We start from the raw sequence: 12,151 nt of genomic DNA on the forward strand, positions 1-12,151 counted from the left end.
GTCTCAGTTTCTTCATCTGTGACATGTGTATAATAATAGTACCTATCTTACAGAGTTGTAACAGACATTATATAAGCTAATGCATAAAAAGCATGCACAGAATAAGAACTTAATAAATGTTCATTGTCATTATTTGTCTGAACACTTAACAAAATAATAAGTACTTATACATAATATATACTTATACTCTTTCTGATTACTCTATTGGGTACTTACCATGTGTGGGTACTGTACTAAAAAATGAATAAAATATATCCCCAAGCTTTAAGGAGTTCATGGTTTAGTAAAGAAGATGAACATCAGACAAATAATGGCAATATAATAAGTGCGTAATAGAAGTAGTTCTGTGGGATTACTGAGTCAGGAGTAACTAACCTCTGTCTAGGAAAGTTAGAAAAAAATGTATGAGTGTTGGGTATGCAGAGGTTTATCCTACTATTCTGGTGTGTTGGTGTTATTTAATTGGGGGAGCCATAAAAGGCAAATGCTGAGGAACTACTACAGATTAAAAGAGACAGAAGAAACATGATAGCTAAGTACACACTGACTGGATCCTGTATTGGGGGGGAATTGCACTAAAGGACAGGATTGGGACATTAACTAAATTGGATATGCACTGTAAATTAGATTACAGAACATTACTAAAGTTAAATTTCCTGAAGTTGATCACTATAAAAGAATTTTTGTTCTAAGACACATTGCTGAAATATCAAAGGAGTAAAGGGGAATAACACTATTTGAGAGTAGTTTGTGATATATTTGAATTTTCCTGATATTTCGAAAACAATCTCAGAACCATTTAGCAATGGTTCACCTTCCTCAGCAAGGAACTGAGAGGACTGTATCACAATCTACTCTCAGATAGTTCAGGGATGCACATACACTCACACACAGAATGATGAAGCCTATGTGGCAAAGTGTTAAAAACTGGTGACTCAGGGCTTCTCTGGTGGTACAGTGGTTAAGAATCCGCCTGCCAATGCAGGGGACATGGGTTTGAGCCCTGGTCCGGGAAGATCCCACATGCTGTGGAGCAACTAAGCCCGTGCGCCACAACTACTGAGCCTGCGCTCTAGAGCCCGCGAGCCACAACTACTGAGCCCCCGTGCTGCAACTACTGCAGCCCACGCGCCTAGAGCCTGTGCTCCTCAACAAGAGAAGCCACCACAATGAAAAGCCCGCACACTGCAAGGAAGAGTAGCCCCCGCTGGCCGCAACTAGAGAAAGCCCGCGTGCAGCAGAGAAGACCCAACGCAGCCAAAAATAAATAAATTTATTAAAAAAAACAAAAACTGGTGACTCGAGTATACAGCAGTTGTATTACTTTTATAGCTTTTCTGCAAATTTGATATTATTTCAAAAGAGAACACTTAAGGGGGGAGAAAAAAGGAAAGAGCTTCATAGGGAGGAGGCATTTGAACTGTATCATAGAGGCTGAATTCACCAGGTAGATAAGGAGGAGCAGAGGCAGATAGGTAGAAAGCCATAGCAGTGTGAAAGAGCATGACTTAACTTGCAAAGCAGTTCAGTGTGGTAACTTCCGTGTCACTGTAAGAATACATTCTCTCAGACAGCTATAGAGAATTAGCTTGGATATTCATTAATCTGATGTTTGTTGAATCTCACTGCCAAAAATTCAAGAAACGTTTAGCAAATTATTGGACTACATTTATGCCAAAGAAAGCCATTGTTTTGTATACTTGTATCACCAAGAAATCATCCTGAAGTTTTTTTTCTCTTTGACAGCCTGTAATTCTTCATGGATATTTAGAAATGACAAGGCCATTTATGTGGAAGAGTTTGAGCAGCCTTAAGACCAAGTAGACAGTAGAAATTTAGTATCCTCATACATGTAAATTGAAAAGCAGTTCTCATTTTGGTAGAATCTCATTAGTGATAATTTGGAAATTTGGATCAACAAAAGCAATAAGAATAAAACTATAATTAAGCATTTTATATCATCAGTGTCCGTATTTACTAGGGAAGTATTTTAGAGTGGAGCTGAAAAGAATCTTTTTGTAAGAAATCTTTGAAACAGCAAAATAAGTGATTTGATAGTAATTTTCACCTTTAGAAGTCAGAATGATTGAGTGAAGATCATTTTTCAAACTTCCTGTGGTTTTTTGTCTCTTTCTCCTTTTAAATTTTCTGTTTCTTAAATCTAGAGGATGAAGGTTTCACTTCCGATGGTAGTCACTTAAATTATTTGTATTGCAAATCTTTGATAGCAAGACTTTTATATGTATCTTAAAAAATATCAGATGGCTCTGTGCTCTATATAGAGAGTAATTTTGTTTTTTAGAGAATAATTTCTAGACATATAAATGAAAGTTAATGGACCTAGTACTTAAACAGTATCCATTCAGTTCCTTGCTGAGGAAAGGGAACCATTGCTGAATGGTTTTCAGATTGTTCTTGGAATATAAGGAAAATTTGTCATAAAATTTCTAGTGAGGTAGTTTAAGATCATGAAATACACTTAAATTTTTTAAAGTTTTCTGAAGCAATTGTAATTTTTCCATATTCTCACATGATTTTTCCATATTCTCATGTATTCTCATATAAATTTGTATCTACATAATCTCTGTTTAATGCTCCACTTTGAATTCTCCTGCCAAACAAATTAAAACACTGGCGCAGCCTTCCCTGGTGGCGCAGCGGTCGAGAGTCCGCCTGCCGATGCCGGGGACACGGGTTCGTGCCGCGGTCTGGGAAGATCCCACATGCCGCGGAGTGGCTGGGCCCGTGAGCCATGGCCAGCGTATCATCCAATCTGAATTATTTATTATAAGATGAATTTTCTTCCATTTTGAGACTGAGCTATGGGAGAAGTTTTTGGTTAAATGAAATAAAGCCAGAGTTGTTAGGATGAATAACGCAGTTTGTAATTATAAATCTATTTCTAAGATTAGTAAGATAGGATATTAACTTTCATGGTTTCTTGATGTTTACTAGAATAGTTGAATTTTACGATGTAAAAAATATCAGTTGAATCTTTGTGTGATGCTGTTTGTAGGAAAGTTTATGGTAGATTGAATTGCTAAAGTTAGCATACTTGATTATGTTGTATAACAAAGATATGCAAGCTTTTAGAAATCTTTAAAACTTAAGAATTTAGTCATTAGAGAATGTGAAGTAATACGTGTTTATCTTTTCTCTGTTCATAGTTACTCATAAATAAAATAATTTGTAAGTTTCATGCTTTGCATGTTTAAACTATTTTGATATATCTGGAAAATGTCCAAATAGTTATCACAGTTGCTTTTTTTTTTTTTCCCTGATTGTAATAGTAGTAATATCTGTGTTGTATTTACATATGTAGAAAGAGGGCTGGTTTGAAGGATCAGGAGGTATACATAATTATATAAAATTATAGTTGTTTTTATTAAGTGTATTTAAAATTCTTTTGAGAGTTCATAATATTTGTTGCTGCTTCCTCTCATTATGAGAAAGGGAAAGAATTGACCAATGCAGGTTTAATTTTTCTTTTTGGTTTTTCTTAGCAATTGAAAGCATGTAGTGAAGAGCATGAAGACAGAGAATGTTTGAACCAAGCTATTACTGCTCTTATGAATCTCCAAGGTAGCATGGACCGAATTTACAAGCAGTATTCACCTAGACGCCGACCTGGGTAATTCCAAACTGTTGAAAATATGAATGCTTGTGGAATACTTCTCTTACGCCTGATGTCTGGTTTTCTAAAGAAGTGTTACTTATAGTGATAGTTGCATTCTTGAAAGTTATAGTTTTGTTTTACATTTTTCTTTTGTCCTTTAGTCTTTTAAAATTGGCATTGTTAAGATATATTTAATAAAATTTTTAAAAGATACATTAAATAATTTTGTATCATTTATATAAGAAATTTAGTGTTATTTTCATTTTAATTCTTATGGAATTAAGAATGATATATAGAGCCTCTACTATTTCTCTTTCACAATAATGAAATGGAGGCATGTATTATTTAGTGACAAAGTTAGAAGCGAGTAAATGCTGTGTGCAAAATCTAGTGTTTAGTAATTTAATATTTTTGTCACTTGATTTGAGGTAGTTCATACCTAAGGCAGTTAAGGTTGCTTAACCATTGAATAAGCTAAATTTATCTGGGTTTTTTGTTGTTGTTGTTGCTGTTTTTTTAGGGATCCTGTTTGCCCTTTTTATAATCATCAATTAAGAAGCAAGCACCTGGCTATTAAAAAAATGAATGAAATTCAGAAAAACATAGATGGATGGGAAGGCAAAGATATTGGACAGTGTTGTAATGAATTTATTATGGAAGGCCCATTGACAAGAATTGGTGCTAAACACGAACGGCATATTTTTCTCTTTGATGGCTTAATGATTAGCTGCAAACCCAATCATAGCCAGTCACGCCTTCCAGGATACAGTAGTGCAGAATACAGATTAAAAGAAAAATTTGTCATGAGGAAAATACAAATATGTGATAAAGAAGATACTTGTGAGTGCAAGCATGCTTTTGAATTAGTATCCAAAGATGAAAACAGCATAGTATTTGCTGCTAAGTCTGCTGAAGAGAAAAATAATTGGATGGCAGCACTTATTTCTCTTCATTATCGTAGTACTCTAGATCGAATGCTAGATTCAGTATTACTGAAGGAAGAAAATGAACAACCACTTAGATTACCGAGTCCTGAAGTGTATCGTTTTGTGGTAAAAGACTCTGAGGAAAACATTGTTTTTGAAGACAACTTGCAAAGTAGAAGTGGAATCCCCATTATTAAAGGAGGAACTGTGGTGAAATTAATTGAAAGGTTAACATATCACATGTATGCAGGTATGTAAGGAAGAAACCCCTCCAAAATATGGTACTTTGAATTAATTAATCTGAATAAATTGAATATGCAACCTGTTTATGCTCTACCTTTTCAGATCCCAATTTTGTTCGCACTTTTCTTACTACGTATCGTTCATTTTGTAAACCACAGGAATTGCTAAGCTTACTGATTGAACGGTAAGAAAAAGATTTCACTTATATTTAAATTTTTTTTAAAGTTAACTGTTTTGTACCTTGCAAAGTGCTAGGTATCTAGTATGTCCTCAGGTAGTTTTTGAACATAATTTATTTGACATTAAATTTGCAGTATTACTATTCTCTTCAAGCAGCATACTTACTGAAATCCCTGTTTATAACAGATCTTTTCAGATCTTAGCAATATTTATAGTGGTAATCAGAAAGACCCATTTTTACAGGATAAAAAAACTATGAATTTTAATGAAATTTTTTCTATTCAATAAAACAATACTTCCTTGAAAGAGACTTTTTACTTCTGAAACAAACTTTTTACTGTGGAAAATTTTAAAACATAAACGAGTAAGTAGAATATAATAAGCCCCATTTGTCAATCATCCAACTTCAATAATTATCAACTCATATTTCATCTGTTTCCATACTGGCTTGAACACCCTAATTCCAGGATTATTTTGAAGTAAATCCTTGGCAACATATTTCATCTGTAAATATTCCCATTTTGTATTTCTAAAAGATAAGTGTCCTTATTAAAACCATAATACAGTATCATTATTAGACCTAAAAAAATTAAAATTTCCTTTATTATGATTAATTTTTTAAAATTAAGTTTTGGATTGACTTTTTTTTACTGAGTATGTTAGTGGTACTTTAAATGCTTTATAGGTTGAATGATAGTATCTGGACTTCAAAATAATTTTTGTTTTACATTTTCAAACTTAACTACCAGAATTTTATCTGGACCTCTATCATTATGTTGTTCCATGAAACTAAGTATAGCAGACTGAGTTAGTATAATGTGCTGTGAAGATTTACTTAGCTGCCTTTCCATGTCCAAAATAAGGAAAGCACGTGTTAGACATATTTTCGCTATATTTCCTATGGTTGGGGAAGGTTTTTTTTTTTTAACTTTGATTTTTTTACCTTATCCACTTAGTTATGTTTTTTAAATAATATTTAAAATTCAGTGTGGGACTTCTCTTTGGATTTATGTTCACTTATTTTAGGAAATTTACTTTCATTTTAATAAATTAAATATTAAGGACAGATTATTAGATAAGGTATCTCTGTTACGTTCTTTAAAGAGGTCATACTCTTTATAGATTCTTTTCTTGGATCTTTTCCACTGACCTTTCGTATGTTGGTCAATGCTAGTTATTAAACTTTTTTTTGATAAAAGTAAGAATATAAGTACTTAGTACTATAGACAAAGGGCAGTTTTTTGTAGTATGTAATACTTCAAGAGAAGTTTATCAGTAATTGCACTTTTCACATAAATGGTAGTAAAGAAGGTTGGTTAGTTAAAATATTTTTTCTGCTGTATTTGAAATCTTTCTCATTTCTATATGAAAAACAAAAAATTTCTCTCATTTTGCTTTTCTTCTTAGATTTGAAATTCCAGAGCCAGAACCTACTGAAGCAGATAAATTGGCAGTAGAGAAAGGCGAGCAGCCAATCAGTGCAGACCTTAAAAGGTTTCGCAAGGAATACGTCCAACCAGTACAACTTAGGTTTGGCCTGAATATTATATTTTTTATGTGCCATTCGATTTTCCATACATAGTTAGCACAAAAGTTTTTACCTCTTAATTCAGATGTAGGTATTATTAATTTCATAGCAGTTTAAATTAAACTTCCAAAGTTGTTTTTATGTGCATCTACTCTTAATTCCCTGAAGAAATTTAATTATTAAAATATACTGTGTTATATGCATCAGATATCTCTAGTATGTGATATGTTATGCTTGCAGATCAAGGTACCTAATAAATAAAAATTACAAAATTTCATGAATTTTGCCTACTGTCAATCCCCCCTCCCCCTTTTTGTCTTCGTTGTCTCATTGTGATCATTTAGTAATTCTGGGCTTTTTTACCATTTATAATATTTATGAAAGTTCTAGTTCTTTCCTCACTCTTTTCCCACAAGATACATAGACATTTGTTACTTATCTAAAAAGTGTCATTTCAATAATTTTTTTTCATGCTTTTTCTTTTTAAAAAAATTTTTACTGAAATACAGTTGATTTACAATCTTGTGTTAGTTTCAGGTGTACAGCAAAGTGATTCAGTTTTATATATATATATATATATTTTTCTTTTTTAGATTCTTTTCTATTACAGGTTATTACAAGATAGTGAGTATAGTTCCCTGTGCTATACAGTAGGTCCTTATTGGTTATCGGTTTAATAATTTCTAAAAATGTATCTGATAATAACATCTGCTGGTTGTTAGGTTACTCTGTGTGCCTAAGTGCTTTATCTTTTTTATCTCATCCTCACAACACAATTACTATTTCCACTTTGTTTAAGAGAAAATTGAAACCTAACAGGATAAAATAGTTTGAGATAGGTCATATGAAGGGAGTGACAGGAGAGGATCCACATCTGACTTCGTAAACCAGTGCTTGTTTGTTTGTTTCAGTGTTCACAGAGCATTGAAAATTGGAAGCTCCTTTGATTAGGCTTATTTATAGTCCAAGTGAAAACCAAAGTATTATCTGCCTTTTTCCATGGGAAAACTGAGATATCTTATTAATTGTATATGATCTAAATATTTTTTCCCTGTAAATGTTAAGTTTCCTTGATTAATATTAATGAATAAATTGACATTTTGAAACTGAGTATATTAACTGCTTATTTTTCAGGATGATTGCCACAAATAAATGCAGTTTTAGAGGAATGATAGTGCTCCCAACTATATGTCTGTCAGCCAAAACTTTTAATATGTCATTCTTTGCATAAGAAGATGAGATTATTTACCCCTAAACCATAAAGAAGTAATTAACTTTTTTCTACTGGCTGTGATGCATTTGTACTAATCCACACTCAAATTAAGCCCCTTGACATGAGGCACACATTTATGAGGTTGCTATATTAGAGCAGAATATAATATTAGACTCTCAGTCATATATGTTCTTTAAGTATTTATTTCTAAGCATCTTCTGTGTTCTCAGCCCTGTACTTGTAACTATAGTGAATACAGAAATAGCATAGAGGGACTTCCCTGGTGGTGCAGTGGTTAAGACTCCATGCTACCATCACAGGGGGCACAGGTTTGATCCCTGGTTTGGGAACTAAGATCCTGCATGCTGCGCAGCGCTGCCAAACAAAGAAACAGAGCATAGAATGTCCTCTTTGCCACTGTGATATTACAGTTTTATTGGGGAAAAGGGATACATGAAACAGTTGTATACTATTTTACTTTAAATGTCAAGTGTTTAAGTGGCTTAGAAAGATACAGCCTCATAAAATTTCAGGAAAGTTAGGGAAAGCATTTTGGAAGAGGTAAAATCTGAAATTGCTCCCAAAGGATATGTAGGATTTAGATAGATAGGCAGAAAGGTGATTGTTGGTATTCAGAGTCGTGAGAAATAGTATGAACAAATGCAGGAAGACAGAAATGAGGGTAGTGTGCAGAGGAAATAGGTAAGGAAAATGACTCAAGAGGAATGAATTGTATTGCAGGTAGTAGTAGATGAGATTAACTACATGGAATGGGCGGAGTTGTCAGTGGCCTTGAAATCCATGCCAAGTTATTAAACTTGGCCTATGAGCATTAAAGGTTTTTTAGCAATAATAGTAATTTTTATAATGATAGTAACTTTTTCCAACATTGTATTACAAAATTTTTACATAACGCAAAGGTGAAAGAATTTTACAGTGAACTGTACCACCTAGGACTCTACCACCTAGATCTACTGTTAGCAGTTTACTATCCTTACTTTATCACAGATCTATGGATTTATCATTCTTCTCTTGGTCCATTAATCATCTAATTTGGGGGACATATTTCAAAGTACATTTCTCTTTAAATACTTCAGTTTGTATATAATTAACAGTTCAGTATTTGTTTATTCTGTTGTTGTAAAATGTGTATATAATGAAACACACACATCTTAAGTGTACTTTGAATTTTTAACAAATACATCTCTATAATCCACACTCCTGTCAAGGTGTATAAGGTGTTACTTTCACCCGGCAAAGTTCCCTAATGCCCATTCTAATCAATTTTTGTTCTCATTGCCCAAAGCAGCTTTCAATTTCCTATATAGATTACTTTTACCTGTTTTATACTTTCATGTAAATGGATTTGTGTATTATATACTCTTTTGTGTCTGACTTCTTTCACTCAACATGCTTTTCAGCATGTTGTTGCTTATATCAGTGTTTGTTCTATTTTATTGCTGAGGTGGTATTCTATTATATGAATATACCACAATTTGTTTATTCACTTTCCCACTGAAGGACACATGGGTTCTTTTCAGTTTTTGATTATTATGATTAAAGCTGCTATGAAGTTTATAAGTCTTTCGTGAACATGTTTTTTCATATATCTTTTGTAAATAATTCAAAGTGGGAGCCTGGGTCATAGGGTAGGTGTGTGCTTAATTTTAAAAGAAACTGCCAAATCTTTTCCCAAAGTAATTGTACAATATTATACTCTCACCAACAATTTATGAGAGTTCCAGTTGTTCCTTATCCTTACCAGTATTTAGTGATGTCAGTGTTCATACCTTAGCCAAACAGGTGGGGTATAGTGATGATATCTCTTTATGATTTTAACTAGTATTTTTTCAATGATGCAATGTTGAGAACTTTTTATTGTCTGTTATTGGCTATTCGTATTTATTTGGTCAAGACTCTATTAAAATCTTCTGCCTATTTTTTATTGAGTTGTCTTTTCATTATGGAGTTGTAGTAGTGTATTGAGTAGGATTGGACGCCAGTCTTTTGTCAGATAAATGTTTTACACATATTTTCTCCCCGTCTTTGGATTATCTTACTTTTCTTAATTTTGGTGAAATCTAGTGATGAGATTTTTTTTCTTTTACATGATAATAATTTTAAAATTACATTGGATTCTGTAGAAACTAGGAAGTAGAAAGGATGGAAGCAGAGTTATTTGAAAACTAGTGTTAGCCTAGAAGCTATCAATTTTGTGATCATTTGAAATACTCGCTAAGCCACTGAGCCAACCAGGCACTTAAGGTTGTTTTATTACAGATACCATTAGTAATTTAAAATAGTTTCTTAGTCTGGGAAAAAAACTATTGTCTGACAGTTGCTGGGGTCGCGGGCAGTGGGTGGGAAGATAAACTAGAAATATTCATTGAAATAATGAAGGAAAAATGCTAATGTAATTAATATACAGTATCTGTATCTTCGTGATGGAGAATGGAATGTTTTATTTGTATAGATTGCTTAAATCTCTATTACTTAAATCTCTGTAAGTAATTATTTTTGACGTACTGTAAAACAAAATAGCTCTCTGTCAGAAATATTTTTGTCTTTTGAAATAAAAGAATGTGAACCTACCTGTAAATTACATAGAAATTTGATGATAGCACTTGAATTTAGAACCAAATACACTACATCTTAATTGGTTTTCCATTTTATGTGGAAAATATAATTGAAGAACTTAAAAGTTGCTTTTGTATTGGACAGAGTATGAATTTTCTACATATAAATAAAGAAAAAATACTTTTCCAGAACATAAATGGATAAGTATAGAAGCCACGATTTTTATGCTTATAAATTTTTTAAAGTATAATTTTTGAATAATAAACAGTTCATGTTACTGAACCACTTAAGGTATTAGTTAAATAGAAATTAGAGACTCTTGAGTGTTATATTGGCCCTAGTATATATAAGTATCACCACGGCATTAGAGAAGTGAAAGAAGTATAATTGAATGCTTGGGTTTCACTAAAATATGTTTCTTTTCATTTTGTCAGGATCTTGAATGTGTTTCGGCACTGGGTTGAACACCATTTTTATGACTTTGAAAGAGACTTGGAGTTGCTTGAAAGACTAGAATCCTTCATTTCAAGTGTAAGAGGTATATTATTTGAAGATTTGATTGGATCTTCTGTCTCATGAGTTTTTTTTTTAATTTATGACTTTCAATTTAAGAAGCTAAACTATTTTTCATTTTTAAAAGGCAGAAATAACATTTGGAATAATTTTTATAGATTCTAAGGAGCTCACATGTGTTTAGAACCACCTGAAGTGTTAAAATCTTGCCTTTTGAAGTTTTTTAGGAGAATCTTTCTTTTTTAAGAAGTCAGAAGTCCTCTTTAGTAAATTTAAGCCCTTTAATGTTATCTCATCTCATGGTTGCCATTCCTTTAAATAATTAAATGTTTGTGTAATTTAATTTGTTTTCTTCTCCTCCTTAATCTTATTCTTCAGTTTTGAATGGTTAACAGATTCTTAAATAATATTTACTTCCCCTGGAAAAGTTTTTGGTGTATTTTTGACACCTGAAAGATAGGAGTTTCCTACCTGAAGTTTCAGAACACAGCCCATGAAATGAAACTCTAGGTGGTGAATATTAAACAAATGTACATATCAAATGTATGCTGTTGAATCAAGAAAATTCATGTTCTCTCTGATAGTATAAGGCATTAATTAAGAATACCATAATTAAGTCCAGCTTCTTTCATCTCCTGCTTGTTCTTCAAGGCAAATTTTACTTTAAATAGAGAATGTGATTCCTTTGTTTCAGTTTTGAGATGTTTAAAACACATTTTTATCATGTGTGCTTTAAAATTGTTTATAGTACTAAGTTAATTTTTAACTTAATGTTCTAAATGAAGACACTAGAGTATATGTGATCTAAGAAGCTTCGAAAATAGACACACATATTAGAATAAAGCAAGTAAATGATTTTGTTTAAAGGCCTTTCCTGTACAAGTTATACCTCAAGATAACTAAATAGTTGATGAGGGAAAGTTTTTAAAGAAGCATTGCAACTGATAAGTGAAGAAGGAATGATAGAATGAGAATATTACCATTTCTCAACTCCTAGTAACATAAAAAGAGAGACATTATATGCCTCTTTTCAGAAATAGTCTTGCAAGTATTCATGTCAAAAGTTTATCCTGGACCAGATCAAATCTGTATGTGTTGATTTACAGAAGATACAGGGACAGAGAAACATGGCAAATGATACCACAGAGATGGAATTGGCAAAATTCAGACTTGGGAAACTCCACAAGTGATTGAATTTCAACAAACAAATTGCAAGCAAAAATGAGAGATGAAAGGGGAACCTGTAGATGAAAGGAGACTTGACACATACTGACTCAATGCAATATGCAGATCTTGTTCAGATCCTATTTCATACAAACTAACTGTAATAAAACATGAGGCGATCAGGGAAATGT

At 32.5% G+C, this 12,151-nt stretch overlaps 1 protein-coding gene across 2 annotated transcripts in view; it reads left to right on the top strand.

Moving 5' to 3' along the window:
- Positions 1 to 12,151, top strand: part of SOS2 (SOS Ras/Rho guanine nucleotide exchange factor 2) — a 69,445-nt gene that overhangs the window by 31,465 nt on the left and 25,829 nt on the right. The window contains exons 8-12 of one of the 2 annotated variants that reach the window (XM_024732985.1): positions 3,504 to 3,631; positions 4,137 to 4,792; positions 4,888 to 4,969; positions 6,373 to 6,495; positions 10,718 to 10,821. In XM_024732985.1, coding sequence (XP_024588753.1) covers positions 3,504 to 3,631; positions 4,137 to 4,792; positions 4,888 to 4,969; positions 6,373 to 6,495; positions 10,718 to 10,821 — 1,093 coding nt within the window. The remainder of the gene's footprint in view (positions 1 to 3,503; positions 3,632 to 4,136; positions 4,793 to 4,887; positions 4,970 to 6,372; positions 6,496 to 10,717; positions 10,822 to 12,151) is intronic. The other variant, XM_024733067.1, reaches the window with a different exon arrangement.

This window comes from Neophocaena asiaeorientalis, unplaced genomic scaffold (assembly GCF_003031525.2).
Source record: "Neophocaena asiaeorientalis asiaeorientalis breed wild unplaced genomic scaffold, Neophocaena_asiaeorientalis_V1.1 scaffold233, whole genome shotgun sequence".
Classification (NCBI taxonomy): Eukaryota; Metazoa; Chordata; class Mammalia; order Artiodactyla; family Phocoenidae; genus Neophocaena; species Neophocaena asiaeorientalis.